This window comes from Triticum urartu, chromosome 1A (genome assembly GCF_056163025.1).
Source record: "Triticum urartu cultivar PI428250 chromosome 1A, HENAU_Tu73, whole genome shotgun sequence".
Taxonomy (NCBI): Eukaryota; Viridiplantae; Streptophyta; class Magnoliopsida; order Poales; family Poaceae; genus Triticum; species Triticum urartu.
The window spans coordinates 555,300,800-555,320,588 of record NC_141873.1 but is presented as its reverse complement, the minus strand read 5'-3'; the positions used below and the strand labels follow the sequence as shown (position 1 = coordinate 555,320,588).

At 47.0% G+C, this 19,789-nt stretch overlaps 2 protein-coding genes across 2 annotated transcripts; both read left to right on the top strand.

Moving 5' to 3' along the window:
• The first annotated feature begins 4,114 nt into the window (after positions 1-4,114).
• Positions 4,115-5,029, top strand: LOC125538881 (uncharacterized). The gene is made up of 4 exons (XM_048702194.2): positions 4,115-4,330; positions 4,403-4,507; positions 4,611-4,703; positions 4,784-5,029. Exons 1-4 carry the CDS (start codon positions 4,115-4,117, stop codon positions 5,027-5,029), a joined length of 660 nt encoding a protein of 219 aa, XP_048558151.2.
• Positions 5,030-10,961: 5,932 nt separating this feature from the next.
• Positions 10,962-12,368, top strand: LOC125538870 (uncharacterized). The gene is made up of 3 exons (XM_048702181.2): positions 10,962-11,462; positions 11,552-11,638; positions 11,731-12,368. The coding sequence occupies exons 1-3, from the start codon at positions 10,989-10,991 to the stop codon at positions 12,028-12,030; spliced, it is 861 nt and encodes a 286-aa protein (XP_048558138.2). The 5' UTR covers positions 10,962-10,988; the 3' UTR covers positions 12,031-12,368.
• The last annotated feature ends 7,421 nt before the right edge of the window (positions 12,369-19,789 follow it).

The following is a 19,789-nucleotide window of genomic DNA, read 5'->3' as shown; positions in this document are numbered from 1 at the left end:
GAGAACTAAGAAGACAAACAGAACCATTAGGGGCCTAGATAAAATGTTGTTTGCTGCTAATCTCACTTTCAAAATCATTATTAGCACTTAACAAAACAAAACATATCAGAATTTCCTAACAAATAAAAAGCTATAGTTCACACTCTGTTTCTCTTTCAGAAATTACAAAGTATCATGTGAATGCCCAAGATAAGATATTATACATGCTATACTAAAAGTAAGATGGCATCAAACGAACTATGAATCCATTTATGATCTGACCAACACAGGGGAAAGAAACAACAGCTACCTGAATGATCGCCCAGACGGCGGCCGCGAGGGGCACCCAGTTAGACAATGGCACGACCCAGCACTCAACGAACCACGCGAAGAGGCCGAGCAGGATTAATTTTCTTGGAAGATACTGACTTGTCAAAAGTCAGATGCCATGACCAGATCTTGCCATCTTCAGATACCGATGCTAGATATGTCATGGTCCCTTAATACATGTTCTGGTTCGACTCTATATCAAGAAATTATTGAGTGTGAAGATTGCACATGTGCGAAATCCTGAGATTGTTTGCCAATGTTAAGAATAGGGAAAAAATAAAGAACAGAAATAATTCACCCGCCCTCCACAAGATCAGGTCGACGCCGTTCTGCTGCATGAGCGACAGTAGCGCGTCCCGCACCGCCTGGAGCAGATCCCGCCGTCCCGCTCCCACATTTTCTTTATATGGGTAGGGATGGTTCAAAATATTTTTCTCGAATACGCATGAGCATGCGTATCATATATTAAAGAAGAAGCGGCAAAGAAGCCGGATAGAATGCCTTTTGGCCATTACAATGCCAATCACAGGAATTAGCATCCACATCCACCAAACACACCCACCACGCGTACTACAATACTTGCTTCACCTAGGCCAACCTCATGCCGATGGCGATTGGGCAAGCCACAGAGCAACCGAGCCGCATCACAACCGCTGCCGAAGACCTCTACAACAAGACCAAAACTCGAGACTAACACAGACCAACGTACTCAACCCATTGCGCCAAGAAGAAGTCAGCAAGTGGACGGCAGGGCCTGGACGGACCTAGAGGCGGCATCAAGGGATGGTTCAGAACATTCAGAGGGGCCATTCCCACAGAAGATTTTGATTTCCTCGGAGCGATGATTAACCTAGCCAGCTAGTCATTTTCAGGCTTGGGAATAAAGCTTCAGAATATCTCAAGGTTCCGTGATTCGAAGGTTATGTTCTCAAGACAGATTTGCATCGGTTTTTAGGAGATTCACATTAGATTTCAAACTAAGAATCTCATAGGTCATCCCCACGCTGAGCAGAGCACTACTCACCAGTGACGAGATCGAATGCAGAGGCGCAGGAGAGGGAGCACGGAGATCCCAACCAGGAGCACGACCCTCCTTCCGAGTCCCCTCCCGGAGGATGAGCAGCGAGACAGAGACACACGGGCAGAGGTCCGTGCTGCTGCTGCAGACGAGGCCGAGGTCGGAGGCGGTGACGTCGTCTGTCAGGGGTGGAGAACCTCTCTCCCGTCGCGGCCCCCCTTCCTCTGCCGTACTCGAGGAAGAAAGGGAGAGGCGGAGGGCTAGAAATAGGCTAGGGCAGGGGAAAGGGGAGGAGCAGACGAGAGAAATGGCTGAGACGGCGGCGGCGGCGGCGGCGGAGGCTTTGGAGGTTGCGTGCGAGAGCTGATGTGACGATGTGGGGCGAAAGAAAAGTAGAAGTTACCTTCCAAGGGAAGGAAGGGATCCATCGCTAGTTTTTTTTATACTTCGCCACAGTAAAGACGGGGATGAGCGATGCCGATGGGAGCCTGATGGATGCATTTTTTTGTCGTACATGCGAACGTGCGAGGAATGCGAACGCGCGAGGAGGCACCTTTGATGCTTGTCGTACTCGTACATGCGAACGCGCGAGGAGGCGCCTTTGAGAGCATCTCCAACGCACATCGCGCGTTCGTAAGTAGGCGCTTAAAGAGGAAAAACAGTGGGATCTTATTAGGCACCGACCGCAAAAGTTTGAGCTTCCAACGCACGGCCGCTTAAACAGCCGCTTGGATTGTATTAAAAAAGCAACAATCCGCAGCAAACTAGCCTAAGCGTCCGACTCCTCTTAAGGCAGCGATGCCAGCCGGTTGCCGGCCGATGCTGGGATTAAAACAGGTAGTTACCAGATCGGCTAGGATTTTATTTCTTAACGCCTGCTCTAAGCGTCTGCATTATAGATGCCCTGATGCGCACGTTAATGTTTTGGATTGTTGGCCAGTCTGTCCAAGCGCCCGAACGTGTCACGCGTGGCCTTCGTCCATGCAACGCACGCTCGGCCCGAACGTGTCGTGCATGCATGCAAACTCAACAGGGCGCGAATAGAGCCAATCTCCTCAGGATCGTGGATAAAATATCTCAACCTCCCCGCAACAAGTAACCGCCATCCACACCTCCGCGAATCTCTCGCACACCCGCAGTTACCAATAACAAGAAAGCCAAGCGATCGAAACCCGGAGAAAATTTGTATGAGACCGGGTCTCATAGACCAGCTTGTGAGACCCTATCGGATGAGCGACATGTGGCATCGACAATCTCAGAGCACCCTAATCCCACTTCACGTCCCATCTCAATCCCAACTGCTGATTCCCGATTCCAGAACCCCACGTACGTACGTACATACTTCATCGCTCTAATAGGTACGTGGGACTAGGGTTTTCTTTATTTTCCTCGCGTCTATGGAGGCCACGCCCAAGGGCCTCGACGGCGGCGGCCAACCGGCACGACGCAGCAGCGAGGACCTCTCTTCCATGACCTCACCGAAGAAGCTCGTCGGACGCGGCCTGTCGGACGACTCGTCCATGGCGGATGCATGCCACGATGTTGGCCCGGCGGACACCACGTTCATGGCGGCCGTGCGCCAAGGCGTCGTTGCGGACGGCCGGACCGACTCCTCGTAGAGACGTGTCTAACTGCTCCTTGCGAGTGCACTTGCTTGTCTCTGTCGTCGCGTTCCAAACCCCAAGGGCCTTGACGGCGGCGGCCAACCGGCATGACGCAGCAGCGGCGACCTCTCTTCCATGACCTCGCCGAAGAAGCTCGTCGCCGGCGGCCTGTCGGACGGCTCGTCCATGGCGGATGGATGCCACGATGTTGGCCGGGCGGACAGCACGTTCATGGCAGCCGTGCGTCAAGGCGTCGTTGGGGACGGCCGGACTGACTCCTCGTAGAGACGCGTCTAACTGCTCCTTGCCGGTGCACTTGCTTGTCTCCATCGTCGCGGCGAGACGGACTGCTTGGGCTCGACCATGGCGGGAGTATGCCATGATTGCTTTCTGGCCGGACTCGACGGTCATGTTGCTGCACACTAAGACGCCGTGAGTGGTCGTAGCAACTCGCTTTGTCCACAGCAGCGCCGAGACGTATCAAGCTGGATTCCGTTACGTGCTTGTATATCACAAGTTCGTGCCCACCGATCGATCCCATGTACTGATTCCCATGAAATTATATTGTTCATTGCCCAAACTCCATGATGATTTTGTGAAACAAATACATTTATTGCCATGATGATTTTTTCAATAAAGTACTACACATAGATGGAGCCACCGGCCGGCCGGGAGTTCGCCGCCGTGGAGGACTGCGGTATCACATAGCAGCTGGATGCATCTTGCTGCACGGCCGCCGTGAACATGGTGTCCGCCGGGCCAATATCGTGGCATGCATCCGCCATGGACGAGTCGTCCGACAGGCCGCCTCCGACGAGCTTCTTCGGCGAGGTCGTGGAAGAGAGGTCCTCGCTGCTGCGTCGTGCCGGTTGGCCGCTGCCGTCGAGGCCCTTGGGCGTGGCCGTCATAGACGCGAGGAAAATAAAGAAAACCCTAGTCCCACGTACCTATTAGAGCGATGAAGTATGTACGTACGTACGTGGGGTTCTGGAATCGGGAATCAGCAGTTGGGATTGAGATGGGACGTGAAGTGGGATTAGGGTGCTCTGAGATTGTCGATGCCACATGTCGCTCATCCGATAGGGTCTCACAAGCTGGTCTATGAGACCCGGTCTCATACAATTTTTCTCCTCGAAACCCCAAGGACAATCGCAGATCGAGTGCGTGGCTTGGCACTCCGCTCATGGGGAAGGCCTACCGCAAGAAGCTGGGCGTGAACAAGGCGGCCACCCCCGCCGGAGGGAAGGGCAAGGGAGCCGGCGGCGGCAACGCTAAGCGCTCGGGAGGCGCAGCCCGTGCGGGCGGTGCCGGACCGGGACGAGGCGCCAAGGGAGCAGGTGGTGCGGGCTGGGGAGGCGCGTCGACGTTCTCTGCCACCTACCATATCACCTTCCAGACGGTAAGCCGGCGAACTTCACGGCCAACACCCCGCGTCCTATGAGTACTAGTAATATAATGTCATGGTATGCAGGCAGTGAATGTCACGAACGAGTACTACATCCAGTGGGAGAACGACTGCTCGTCCGACGACGACGGCCCGCCATCCGCTCCCGCCGACGATGGCACATTTGAGATGGTAATTATGCCGATGAACTCAACTACCAGTAGTCGACCACCACCTTTATGCATTCTCTGGGTAATGTCACGGCTTGACGCAGCTATGCATTCTTCGTCTCTAGGCCGTGAATGACACGAATGAGTACTACCAAGAGGAGGAGGAGAACAACTGTTCTTCCCCATTCGCTCCAGCCGATGATAGCACCTTCGAAAAGGTAAGATTGACCACCACCATTATGCATTATCCTCTTAAGCAATGTCACGTCTTGACACCATACGTTATGTGTTCTTCTAGGCCATCGAGACCATGAATGAGCACTACGATGAGGAGGAGAAACTAGGTTTATCCATGGACAACGAGGAAGAGGGCGTGGAGGATGCTGAACTTGTTTCTGATGCAGATGGTGGTGGTGATGACGACGCCGGGAGTGGTGATGGCCACTTCGGTGACGATGACTACTACGACGACGACATTGCCGGGGGTTTCTACGATTTCTACGATCCCAGTGATGCTGGGGATGGTCCTGATGACTGGTGGTAGTGATCCAGGAACGAGGACCAAGGAACTTGAGGCATCTATAAAGTCTTGGTGTCAAGATGAAGTCTCGCTATCGGGTTTGCTAGTTCTTATGTTATAATCTTAGATTCACTTGTCCACTTGGCATCTAGCTTAGCTTTTGCGTGTGCATGGGTTCCCCGCCAGGAGATTTGGAGACGTATTGCCACTCTTTGTATGATAGCCTAGGTAAATCAGTCTTTGGTATGGGGGATCTTAACAATATCCTGAACCCTTGCGGCAACAGTACAGCTAATAATGTAAATTATATTTGTATGTTGTTCCTGCAATGCTCATGTTAAGCTTTATGACCTCTTCGGTTTGGGGTTCTGGTCCGGCTTACGCTCGGCTAACAAAGATTTTCGTCTTGTCCTATAATGAACGATGTAAATGATGGTCTAACTGCCTAACAATGCGCATGGTGCAATCACTTCTCTAATGCTAATTTTTCAACTTATCTTTTTAGAACCAGAAAGCATCGAGGCATCATCCCTGTTCCATCTTCATTGAAATGAAACAAAGTTCAGAAAGAAAATAGAACTCAACACTAAAGTAATCTCTTGGATGACAGAGAAGCAGCTACTGATTATGTGTGAATCTCACAAACCTTATGTTGTTGAGATTCTAGACTCTTTGTTTGATTAGCTGTGTGTAGACAAGGCAGAAACGCACAAGCCCGCCTCGGAAGGTGCGCCACTAGGTCGCTTGCCATGCATCCACACGTACGAGCATCCAGCACACACACAGCCATATGTATCGGCGGAAACAAACGAACACGTGAATGCCACGGTCTGTGGCGTCTCCATCCGGGGGCAAAACGCTAGAACCTCTGGCGTTTTTGTCACGAGGTAAACGCCATGATCCTCGGCGTTTCATGTGGTGCCAAGTCGGACACTGAACGAATGGCAACGCTAGGTTGTCAGTCAGGGAAAAATTTGACGTCTTCTGTGCAACGAAAACATCACGATGGGTGGCGTCATCAAAAAGGGTCAGATCTTGAATTTTTTTGCTAACTAGTGTCAAATTGTGCTGATAGTGCCGATGCGGTTACGTACATGTTCTCACGCATAATATATAGCCGGTTTAGCTAGATGTAAGTTGCCTTAAAATTAAATTTGGGCCATTCAATTTCTCTGGATGTTGATTCATGTTTAAGATTTGTGCTCCTTTTTTCATGCTGTGTGATGTGTCTTGTTTTGAACTGGAAAATTTTGACTGGCCTCTCTATTTTGGGTCTGCCAATTCCTTAATTGGCTGGTCCAATAAGTTGTGCGACCCAACAAGCTATTTGTAGCCTTCTGAACACCCAGCCCTCCCCTCTCTCCGTGTGTCTTTTCTGTTTTTACGTGTTTTTGCTTTCGTGTTTTATTTTTCTTTATAAGTCAGGTTTTTTGTGGGAATTTTTGGGATGTTTGATGAGTGTAAATATATACACACAAATACTCTCTCTGTAAATTAATATAAGACATTTTAGATCATTACTTTAGTGACATAAAACGTCAGATATTAATTTACAGAGGGAGTACCATCAAAAAAGCATTGCAGAGGCCGGTCTGCAGGTAGCTCCTAATCCACCCCTCCGAACAAGCATGGGGATGCATGCGCCAACATGTATTGCAATTTGCAGCCTTGTATATCACCGTATTTTAGAGTAGGCCCCATGCTGTACATTTAAGAAACAGGTGGGCTGGCGACAGGCACATGATACTGCTGCGCCTTCATTTTTTTTTTTTGCAGAACATGTCACATCACATCATCACGTGTACTCCTATGTGTTTGTGTTTAATCTGTGCATACACTCGAGACGATGGATTAAGTCGAGTTTTGTTAAGGATGGGAAAAACGACCTGATGATAGTCTGCTTTTAGCATCGAAAAAAATGCACAGTTATCTAATTATTTGCTAAAAAGGTAGCTAATTGTACACTATTTTTAGGATTAGTTTTGTAGAAACAGAGAAATCCTGCGCCACAACATTTTTTTAAGAAAAGAGTCGCAATTAGCTACTTTTTGTTCAGAAAACAGTAGGTAATCACACACTAATTTGAGGATTAGTTTCATAGAAATCGAGAAATCCACAATGAACATGTGCTATTAGCACCCAATCGACTGCACAACTTTTTTTAGAGAAATTTCAAGGTGGTTCAAAGCAACATAGACCGTTTAATTTTAACTTCTCAAGGCTGATATAACTATTACTCCATCCCTTCTTATTTACTTCGTATATTAGGTTTTTCTAAATCCAAACTTTATAAACTTTCAACAAGTTTGTGAAAAACTATATTAACATATACGCCACCATATCAATACCATTGGATTCATGATTGATTTGTTTTTCAGCACCTTATCATTATGTCTAACAAACGAAATAAGAATTTTGTTATGTTCTGTCCTATATGTCTATGCATGTTTTGATTTGTCAGTTTGGGACCTAAACAATAGAAAATCCATAGAATCTGTTTTTAGAAAACACCAAAAATGAATACTAGTCAACAAAATCATAGCAAAAAGCAGTCAAAATACCATCAGAATTTTTCTGTAACAAAGCTACCATATGTACCAGTGTTCTTGCACAATTTTTTTGTTAGAGAAGAAAATGTATAATGGAGAAGGTTTTGTATATTCCTCACACAAGAGAAAGTCATACATGTTCCTAACATTGCATGTGTAAATTTATTTTGTTTACTGGCTCTCCCATAATAATACAAATACAGATACCGATGATGACGAATAATAATAATGTATTTTGTAGTGCGTGTATATTTTTTTACGATCACATGAATATGCATCATATTTTACAACACGAGAATTATTTGTCTTCATATGGTAGATACAACATATACGTACGGGGCTCGAATGTGAACTTTTATTATATTAAAAGTAGATGTAGGAAACATTTTAAACATTTGTTTTTGAAAAGTAATTGCCGTGTTACATTTTTTAGTGTGGTCAAACATATCCTTGATGAGACGATTCAAATAAAATATTTCTCTTGCCTCTTATGGGGTAAGAGGGAACCATCTTAAGAGAGCTCTTAAAAAAGAGGCACAGTTAGTTAATTATTTGCAATCAGTAGCAAATTACACACTAATTTGAGTATTAGTGTATGTGAAAAAAGATGAGCATACAGTACATACACAGAAAATTGCGAATAGAAAAGTGATACTTTTTGAAGCTGCATTTACGTTGGGCCGGTTCAACAATTATTGCAGCTGCAACTCTGCAGCCGTGGCAGGTTTATCCTGTGCTATTTCGAAACCCAGACATGCCCCCATCCATTTAACCTGTGCGAGCAGGGCCTGACAATGTGCAACTCACATACGATTTGTACTGTTCACGCAGATGTATACTGACCCGTATACCTTGAAAACGCCTTACAAGAATCAATCACGAGGCCCATACCCACGAAGGAGATACCGAGCTATCTGACGCTCGGCCTTCGCAACGCCGCTCTCGAGTACCATACACTATGTGCAATAATTGCACTATTATATGATTTTTTTTTTGCATCCAAAAAAGTGCAATTTCAATGCTAATTCGTGTGCACGTTCTTTTTTATTATAATGATTTTATTTCTTCTTGGAGGGTCATACTCATGTCACTTGTTATAAAACTTCATTATTTTGATTTTGTTTTAGTTTTTATTTTATTTCCTTTTTCTTTCAAGGTAATACTAATGTCACTAATTAATCTGTTCTTAGGAAAAAAAATTTTAGAAAATGTAACTAGTATATGCTTATTTTGCATATTTTTTAAAATTCCAATTTTTGTGCATATTGTGTACAAATTATTTCATTATCTGATTTATATCCATTTCAATTTTTTGTTCAGAAAGGGTAATACCAATGCTACTAATTCATTTTTCTTAACAAACTTCATTATTTTAATTTTGTTTTGGTATTATTATTCATTTTCATTCTTATTAAAGGGTAATATCAATGCCACAAATCCATTCTTCCTCAGATAAATACATTAGTTTAAGTTTGCTTTTGCTTTTATTTTATTTTGTTTAATCTTTAACAGTAATACCAATGTCACTAATTCATTTCTTCTTAGAAAAAATGACTATTATATGTTTATTCTTGCATAATACAAAAAAGCGCAATTTCTATGTATATTGCATGCAAATTTTGTCATTGTTTGATTTAGGTTTTTTCTTTAAGGGCAATATCAATGCCACTAATTCATTCTTTCTTAGAAACTTCATTATCTTTTTATTTGGTTTGTATTTCACTTTCTTTCTTCTTAGAGGGTAATACTAATGCACTAATTCATTGTTTCATAGAAGACTATAAATTATTTTTATTTAGTTTTTATTTATTTTATGTCTTCTTAAAGGGTAATATCAATGCCACAAATTCATTCTTCCAAATGCATGAGCTCCGCCTCATCTTTTAGTGGGTCGGGGTGTCGGAGTCCTATGTGACGGCGGTTCGGACTCCTGCAAAGCCCCCTTCGCCAGCTTCCGGTTTGCGGGATTTCGAACAACCAGACAGTTCGGTCCGAACGGTTGCATGTGGTTTGAGGGTATGCATCAGAGATTCCCTTGGTACTTTTTCTACCTTCTCTCTTTCTCTTTCTTCACATTTATTGTATTTTCCTAAAAACACGTATAACTAGATTCTTGCATTTTAGAGCCCAATTTCACTTACTTTTTTATATCTCTCTCTTCTTCACATATGCCAAATTGTCATGTAAGCGGGCTATAAAGCCTGCCATTGTAAGCTAGTCTATACATGTGATCTTGATACAAACCATGGCCACAAATGTACTTCAAAGATAAATGTAAGATGGCAATTGTCTGCATTTCGTCCATACGACACCTAGTGCTTATGAGATACCACATTAATTCTTCCTCAATAAATAGTGTGGATCAACAGTCGGCCTTCCGCCTCCATGTGGCAGGGAAAGTTTTAGATGATACCAGGCTTCACATTGTTACCGTGAAACGGGCTCCTGGACCGTTGATCTTAGATCCGGCATTGGTCTGGCAAGTTTTGCCCACAGTGAAAATTGATGGCTATCATGTCCGAATTATGTATTTTCATCGATCATTTCTGTCTAATAGGGATGGGATAGAAATTCCAAGAAATAGGGTCATAGTTCAAGAAAATCTTGAACAACCTAGAATCAAATAATTAATACTTTCATATTCCAGCAAGTTGAAGAAACAATTACATCTATAATAAGTAGTTACAGCTTATAGGCTTGATCTCGGTACAAACAACGGTCGCAGATGAAGTTGATGATGAATTGAAGATATGCCAAGTAATTCTTTCTGTGTGTGTGAGACAGCATACGTATCTTTAACTGTAGAAGAATCAAACTAGGTAAACTATGCTACGATCAGAATAGTAGACTGGATATAAGCAAAGTGAACTTGTTGTGGCCTCGCTAAAACTAATGACGCGGCGCGCGGGATAAATGACAAAAGGCACCATGTAGAGTTGCAGTGCCTGCTTTGCTTGCTAGTCTAATCCGATGTATGTAAGTGATCAGTGCCTTCAGTCAGCGTCCCTTGTTGCAGAGATCTCTATCCATGGCTACGTGACATGTCCTGGTCGGTGGTCAGTCCCAAGTCCTATCGACCATGGTGACCTCTCAGCTGCCTCTGCCCAAAGTGGATCAGTCCATGCATGCGCCGGTACGGTACGTGTCATGCGTGTCCATCGACCGAGAAGCCACGCACGGCCCCTCCGTGCCATGCATGCAACAAGCGGCGCGCATAGAGAAACTCTCCTCAGCGTTTTAATATAGATCGTGGGTGGGTAAATAGTGTTTACCGTCTCGTCTCTACTCGGAGCTCTCTTCTCCACCTCCTCCTCTCCCCGCAATCAACCGCATTCACGCCCTCCGCGGATCTCGCACCCCCTAGCCTTGAAAACGCGATCGAAGCAGACTCCAAGGAAGCAGATCGATCGAGTGCGTGGCGCGGTACTCCGTTCATGGGGAAGGGCTACCACAAGAAGCTGGGAGTGAACAAGGCGGCCATCGCCGGCACCGGCTCCGGGAAGAGCAAGGCCATGCGCGGCGGGAACGGTAAACGCGCTGGCGGGGCCGGACCGGGGGGAGGCGCGAAGGCAGTAGCTGGCGCGGGCGGTGGGGGATGGGGAGGCGCGCCGACGTTCTCTGCCACCGACCATAGCACCATCCAGACGGTAAGCTGGCAAACCTACCGATCATTAGCCATTACGCCTTCTTCCAAGGCGGCCACCGCCGGGGAAGGGAAGGCCAAGGTCGCCGGCGGCGGCAATGCTAAGCGCTCGGGAGGCGTGGTCACTGCCGGCCCGAGAGGAGGCGCGGTGGGCGCGGGCAGGGCCGGCCCAGGAGGTGCCAAGGGAGCAGCAGGTCGAGCGGGCGGTGGCGGCTGGGGCGGCGCGCAGCCATTCTCTGCCACTGGCCATAGCACCTTCGAGACGGTAAGCCGGCAAACTTCTCGACCACCGTTACGCATTCTCTTTCACTTTGTAATGTCACGGCTTACGCGCCGCTATGAATTTTTATCTAGGACGTGCATGCCACGAATGAATACTACGACTGTTCGTCTGAGCACGGTGTGTCATTCTCTCCCACTGACCATGGCACCTTTGACACGGTAAGCCAGCGAACTTAACTACCACCACCGTTATGCATTTTTGTGGAATGCCACGACTTAATTAACACTTTGCGTTATGTGTGTCCGTCTAGGCGGCGGAGAAAATGAATGAGTACTACGATGAGGAGGAGAACCTTGGTTTGTCCATGGACAAGGGCGGAGATGAGGATGATGGAGGCCAGCACGATGCTGAATTTCTGTGTGATGAAGACGGCAAGGGCGATGAGATCGGCAATGATTGCAACGGAGGGGGTGGTGATGACGACATAGGCGGTGCTGGGATTGGTGATGACCTCTTCAACGGTGATGACTACTACGACGATGACGTCGCGGGGGGTTTTGACGGTGGCTACGATGATGATGGTGGGGATGGAGCTGACGACTGGTGGTAGTGACCGAGGGCAAGGCCTCTTTGAGATGTAAGAAAACCAAGTCCGAGATGAAGTTCAGCTCTTTATCAAGTTTCTACTAGTTCTTATGTTATCCAACCTTCGGTTGTCCATGTAGCTTCTAGGTTAGCTTCTGGCTTAGTTGTGGTGATCCCCACAAGTACATTTGGAGTGATGTTACCACTTTTGTGTATGATAATCTAGGTAAATCAGTCTTCTATGTGTGGAGGATCTAAAAACGTCATGAACCGTTGTGAATTGTGATAGAAGTACTCCTAATGTAAATTATAGTTCTATGTGTTTTTTTATGGGAATTATATATAGTTGTGGTGTTACTTTTAGAGCTCATGTTAATAAGCACTAGAGTCTGTTTGATTTGGGGTTTTCTGACCCGGCTTACATTTGGTCTTACAAGATGTTCCCACCTTGATAGATGTTTAGCCAATGCGCAATGGTGCAATCACTAATCTAATCTAATACTAATGTTTCGGCTGAGGGGGATGGTGGACAGTGATGACTTATACACAAGAGGAGACCGAAGGTGATGGAGATGGTGGGTGGGCGCAAAGGTTGTGGGCAGAGGAGGAAGGAAGATAGAATAAAGGCCATAGGTGTATATGCTCTTACAATTTTGCCATGTTAGGCTGAAGATGCTCTTACACAATTTTTTTTGTAAAAGTCCTGCGTAGAAATACGATTTTTGATTTTCTTTTTAGTGGACGAACAGCTGAGAATGCAAGTTTTTAATGGACGGGTGGATCACAAGATTTTCACAACATGCATCTTCCCCACTCTCTCTCTTCCCACTCCCCATCGTTATCTGCATGCCATACGTGGTGATGTTTGTCTAGAAGCACGTGCATGTGTCCACCCCCCCCCCCCCCCCCCCCCCCCCCCATCTTCCTTCTTCCCTCCCATCTCTAAGCCGCCGCACAAGGTGCTCTCGTTCCACTTCTCAAACCCAAGAAGGGAAGCATCTACGACTCAGTTCACACGTGATTGGACTCCACACCTTCCGAGCATCGGGGAAATGAGGTAGCCCACGGCGAGAAACCCGACATATTTGGGGGTGCAAAAGAGAAAGTATACATGTTTGGGAGTGCCAAAATGATAATACTTTCGGTAATCTGAGCCATTAAAAGTGCCAAATTGACAAGTGATCGGTATTGCGACGATGGATCAGAGATGCGCTGAACGACTGCGCCACCCTCCACCGACACAAAGTTAGGGAGAAAATATACATGTTTGAGGATGCCAAAATTACTACACTTTCCTTAATCCGAGCCCTTAAAAAATCCCTTAAAACCTTATACCATAGCTTGGTGTGGGAGGGGGAGGGAGGGGGGGGGGGGGGGGCAATGCTCCCCTCTCCCACACTATCTTTTTTATAACTATACAAAATTAGTAGTGATATGCAACCCTGCATCTCGACGGCAACACCCTCTAGCATCTACGACATTTTGCGAAAGGCGGTGGTCGACATCGGCGACGCCGTCATGGTGGAACTGCGGGCTGGAACCGGCCCCTGATGACCTGCTCGATTGCAAGAAGACGGGCTTCAAAATCATTTCTCGAAGTGGAAGGTGAAGACGTTGCTCTGCTTGAGCCCGAACTGCAGTGTACAAGTGCTTCTATTGCCTCCAGCGCGCTGACGACTCCGGCGACCGGCGGTGGGACTGGCAGGTCGGGGTCACAGCAGCGTGGTTCCTTGCTTCGATCAGGAACACGCTCACAACCGGACTACCGAACGTGTTTTAATTTTGAAGAGCAAAGTCTTTTTCACTTGTATTTGAATGGTCTAGTCATCTAGCCATATTTGAAGCAAATTATATTCCGTTTGACCATTTATAATTTTTTTGGTTTTGTGCCTGAATCTTCATCATGTCTATGAGAGTTAGCAAAAATGATTCTGGTGAGAAGAAACAAAGGCCGGAAGTTGAGGCTCAATCTAAAACGGATGCTCCTTTTTGGTAAAACATGAGGTTGGCTTTTGCTCTTTTTTTTTTGCGGGGGAGGTTAGTTTTTGCTTTACTACCCCTTTAATTTTTATAGCATGAGTATTTGGTATATGACTAATATTGTACGAAATAAAACAAACTTGAAATTATGTAATAAAGTGAGAGTATGTTCCACCGATAATATCCGTCCGATGTGTGCGTGAAAGGTGGACAACGACGGCGGAGCCTCGTGCGTTCAAGGCCTGCCGTCTTCGTGCCCTCTTGGACTCGATCTGTTTTCTTTCTCCAAGTCCAAAGTCAACTGCTTCCTGCAATCGCGCAGCTACCTACTCCCTTCTCCTTGCTCCCAACCAATGCTCCAAGCTATCTTTCTGGCGACACATCGATCGCAGGCTCGGCTCCGCTGCATGCCGTCCCGGTTGGGATCGATGGGAGTACCTCGCCTCTCACACTACACTAACACTGCTGCATGCGGCCTTCACCGGCCGGGGACGCCAGCCTAGCTAGCTTGGGAGGGCTTCAATCCAAGCTCTTCTCCGGTCAGCGCCGCCGCCACGACGAGATCGTCCACTCTCCGACGACACGACTCTTTCCCTGCTTTCTCAACGACAGGCGGCGGCTCGATCCATCAATTCCTAAGAATCTCATCTTTAATTTTCCTTGCCGATCCATCGATCCATCAATTCCGCGACCTAGTATACTAATACTACTAATACGGGGCTCATGAGCTACCGAATTAGCATTACGCCTACAAACTGATGACAAGATGGGGAAAGGAGGTGGCCGGGGAGCTGGATAGCCGCTTGAAGAAGGCGCAAAAGAAGCTAGAAACATGCATGCAAGCTCCGGTCTCGGAGGAGAAGATTCGGGAGGAGGCTAGACTGAGATGTGTAGTAGAGGAGTTAGCAGAGAAGAAGAACATTAAGGCCAAACAGAAGTCTCACGTCTCCTGGCTTAGGGTTAGGGATGGGAATACAAGTACTCGCTATTTCTTGGCTGTGGCGTCGGCTAGAAGGAAGATTAATAGGATTAAGATGTTGATGAAGGAAGATGGGACGGAGGTGAAGGAAGGAGATGGGCTTAATAACTACTATGTGTTTTCTTTCTTTCAGGATCTCATCCCGTGGCAACCGCATGGCCGAAATGATCAGTAAGGTCCAGCCGCGTGTGACCAGTACTATGCGAGCCATTTTGGAAGCGGATGTGTCCAGAGAAGAGGCCCGGGCAGCGCTGGATCATATTGGTGATCTAAAAGCTCCGCGGCCTGATGGAATGCTCTCCATTGTTTATAAGCGACACTGGCATTTTATGGGTGAGAAGATTGTGGATGAAGTGATCTCAGTTCTCAAGGGAGGCCCTATGCCGGAGGGCTAGAACGATACAATAGTTGTTCTCATCCCAAAAGTAAAAAACCCAAGCAGAATAAAAGACTTAAGGCCAATCGGTTTGTGCAATGTGGTTTACAAGTTATGTTCAAAGGTGATTGCTAACAGGCTCAAGATCGTGCTCCCAGATATCATCTCAGAAAACCAAAGCGCGTTTGTTCCTGATCGACTGATCACGGACAATGTGCTAATAGCCCATGAATTGTCACATGTATTACTCAACAGGAGGAAAAGGAAGGAAGGGTTAGCAGCAGTGAAGGCGGATATGAGCAAGGCATATGACCGTGTCGAATGGAACTTTTTGCGGGCAATGCTTACAAGACTGGAGTTTGGTGACAGCTGGGTTGATCTGGTTATGAATTGCGTCAGCTCGGTGCGCTACCAAATCAAGATCAACGGAGGACTAACAGAACAGTTCGCCCCCTCCCGAGGGCTTCGACAGGGTGATCCACTCTCACCCTATCTCTTCGTCATCTGCGCGGAGGGCCTGTCAGCATTGTTGAATGATGCTAAAGCAAGTGGTTTGATCAGCGGCATCAAAATATGTCAGAATGCACCTGTGGTGTCACACCCCTTATTCGCGGACGACTCGGTGCTGTTGCTCAAAGCCAAACCCGAGGAGGCTGAGGCATTGAGGGAAATACTGGATCTCTATGAGGATTGCTCAGGACAATGTATAAATCTGGAGAAATCGGCGGTTATGTTCAGCACAAATACAACTGATGCATCCAGATGTGTGGTGAAGAATGCCTTGCAAATTCAGAGTGAAACTTGGAATGAGAAGTGCCTGGGGCTGCCAGTTCATGTTGGAAAATCAAAGAAGAAAGCGTTTGCGTTTGTGAAGGGTGCTATGGCAGGTCGAGTTTACGGATGGAAGGAGAAACTCACTGCAAAGTCAGGGAAAGAAGTGCCTGTCACAACCGTAGCGCAGGCTATCCCTACTTTCGCCATGTCATGTTTTTATCTAACCAAAACTTTCTGTGAGGAACTAAGCTCGCTTATTGGTAATTACTGGTGCAGCCAACAGGAAAAAGAACATGCAACTCACTGGATAGGGTGGAACAAGTTGTCGATGCCCAAGGCTCAAGGGGGTTCAGGGTTCCGTGACATGCACGCCTTCAGTATTTCTATGTTGTCTCGACAAGTATGGAGACTAATACAATCCCCTGAGTTGCTGGGTGCTAGGATCCTATGAGCCCGGTATTACCCTGATGGGCAGATTCTTAACGCTAAACCCTCTGATGGCATATCATACTCCTGGCGTAGCCTACTGCATGGGATGGACCTATTCCGGGAGGGGCATGTTTGGAGGATCGGAGACGGAAGGAGGGTGAACATCTGAACGGGTCCATGGATTTCACGTCCTTGGTCTAGGACAGTCATTACACCCCGAGGGCACAACCTACTGGAACACGTCGTGGAGCTGATAGATCCGTACATGAATACATGGGATGAGCAACTTGTAAGAGATACCTTTTGGCCAGATGATGTGAAACACATACTTCAGATTCCCCTTCGGGAGGGCGCTCAAGATTTCATCGCATGGCAATATGACACCAAGGGTATCCACTCCGTCAAGAGCGCCTACAAGTTATGTGTCCAACTTGATAAAATGAAGAGGGACGGAGGAGTAGGAGCAAGCTCGGCTGAAGCAGGTAACTTGAACAGCATCAGGGATGATTCTTGGAAAAGAATTTGGAAACTGCCGTGTCCTCGAAACATTCAGATGTTCACGTGGAGGCTCAAACACGAATCCTTAGCGCTGCGTACCAATGTAGCGCGGAAGGGAATTCCTATTGCAGATACTAAATGCTTATTCTGTAGCAGAGGGGATGAGGATGGAGCGCACCTTTTTATCAAGTGCAAAGTATCAAAGGAAGTGTGAAGGGAACTGGCGCTGGAGCGGGAAAGAATGCAACTTGAGGATATTACGTCTGTGCATGCAATGCTAGACTTTATCTGGGGGCTAGATGAGATTAAATGGCTGCATGTTCTTACTTTTTGGTGGATGTGGTGGTCCAATAGGAACAAGCTATGGGCAGGGAAACTTCCTTTGTCACCCAGAGAAGTGGCACAAAGAACGAGGAGCAGTGTCCTTGAGTACCATCAGATATTTTGCAAGGCCACTAACAAGCCCAATCCAGAGAAATTGCGCCCTCCGGCTGTAGATTACTACAAAATTAACACCGATGGCTCCTTCATTCCTGGGCAGCATCTTGCAGGATGGGGAGTCACAGTCAGGACGGCAGATGCAGCCTGGTGCATGCAAGGGCGGGAAGTCAGGAACACATATCCGATGCTTTTCCCGTTGAAGTATTTGCCATGTCACAGGCCATAAACACGGCGGCAGATCTGGGAATGGTCAAGGTGGAGTTTGAGACTGATTCGCAACTGCTGGCAGATGCGTTGGACATGAGAAAGGTCGACTCCTCTGAAGAAAATATGACCTAGAGGCAATAATAAAGTTATTATTTATTTCCTTATATCATGATAAATGTTTATTATTCATGCTAGAATTGTATTAACCGGAAACGTAATACTTGTGTGAATACATAGACAAACAGAGTGTCACTAGTATGCCTCTACTTGACTAGCTTGTTAATCGAAGATGGTTATGTTTCCTAACCATAGACATGAGTTGTCATTTGATTAACGGGATCACATCATTAGAAGAATGATGTGATTGACATGACCCATTCCATTAGCTTAGCACCCGATCGTTTAGTATGTTGCTATTGCTTTCTTCATGACTTATACATGTTCCTATGACTATGAGATTATGCAACTCCCGTTTACCGGAGGAACACTTTGTGTGCTACCAAACGTCACAACGTAACTGAGTGATTATAAATGTGCTCTACAGGTGTCTCCAAAGGTACATGTTGGGTTGGCGTATTTCGAGATTAGGATTTGTCGCTCCGATTGTCGGAGAGATATCTCTGGGCCCTCTCAGTAATACACATCACTTAAGCCTTGCAAGCAATGCAACTAATAAGTTAGTTGCAAGATGATGTATTACGGAACGAGTAAAGAGACTTGCCGGTAATGAGATTGAACTAGGTATTGAGATACCGACGATCGAATCTCGGGCAAGTAACATACCAATGACAAAGGGAACAACGTATGTTGTTATGCGGTCTGACCGATAAAGATCTTCGTAGAATATGTAGGAGCCAATATGAGAATCAAGGTTCCGCTATTGGTTATTGACCGGAGACGTGTCTCGGTCATGTCTACATTGTTCTCGAACCCGTAGGGTCCGCACGCTTAACGTTACGATGACAGTTTCATTATGAGTTTATATATTTTGATGTACCGAAGGTTGTTCGGAGTCCCGGATGTGATCACGGACTTGACGAGGAGTCTCGAAATGGTCAAGACATAAATATCGATATATTGGACGACTATATTTGGACACCGAACAGGTTCCGGGTAAGATTGGGACAATACCGGATCACCGGGAGGTTATCGGAACCCCCGGGGAGGTATATGGGCCTTATTGGGCCTTAGTGGAAAGGAGGGGAAAGGAGCAAGGGAGGGGGCGCCCCCCCCCAAAGCCCAATCCGAATTGGGAGGGGGGCCGGCCCCCCTTTCCTTCCTCCCTCCTTCCTCTTCCTTCCCTCTCCTACTCCTAATAGGAAAAAGGGGAGTCCTACTCCCGGTGGGAGTTGGACTCCCCCCCTTGGGCGCGCCACCCTCCTTGGCCGGCCCCCTCCTCCACTCCTTTATATACAGGGGCAGGGGGGCACCCTAGAGGGACAACAATTGATCATTAATCTCTTAGCCGTGTGCGGCCCCCCTCCACCATAATCCTCGATAATATTGTAGCGGTGCTTAGGCGAAGCCTTGCGATGGTAGAACATCAAGATCGTCACCACGCCGTCGTGCTGACAGAACTCATCCCCGACACTTTGCTGGATCGGAGTCCGGAGATCGTCATCGAGCTGAACGTGTGCAAAAACTCGGAGGTGTCGTAGTTTTGGTGCTTGATCGGTCGGGCCATGAAGACGTACGACTACATCAACCGCGTTGTTATAACGCTTCTGCTTCCGGTCTATGAGGGTACGTAGACAACACTCTCTCGTTGTTGTGCATCACCATGATCTTGCGTGTGCATAGGGAATTTTTTGAAATTACTATGTTCCCCAATAGTGGCATCCGAGCCTAGGTTTTATGTGTTGATGTTATATGCACGAGTAGAACACAAGTGAGTTGTGGGCGATATAAGTCATACTGCTTACCAGCATGTCATACTTTGGTTTGGCGGTATTGTTGGATGAAACGGTCCGGACCGACATTACGCGTACGCTTACGCGAGACTGGTTCTACCGACGTGCTTTGCACACAGGTGGCTGGCGGGTGTCAGTTTCTCCAACTTTAGTTGAACCGAGTGTGGCTACGCCCAGTCCTTGCGAAGGT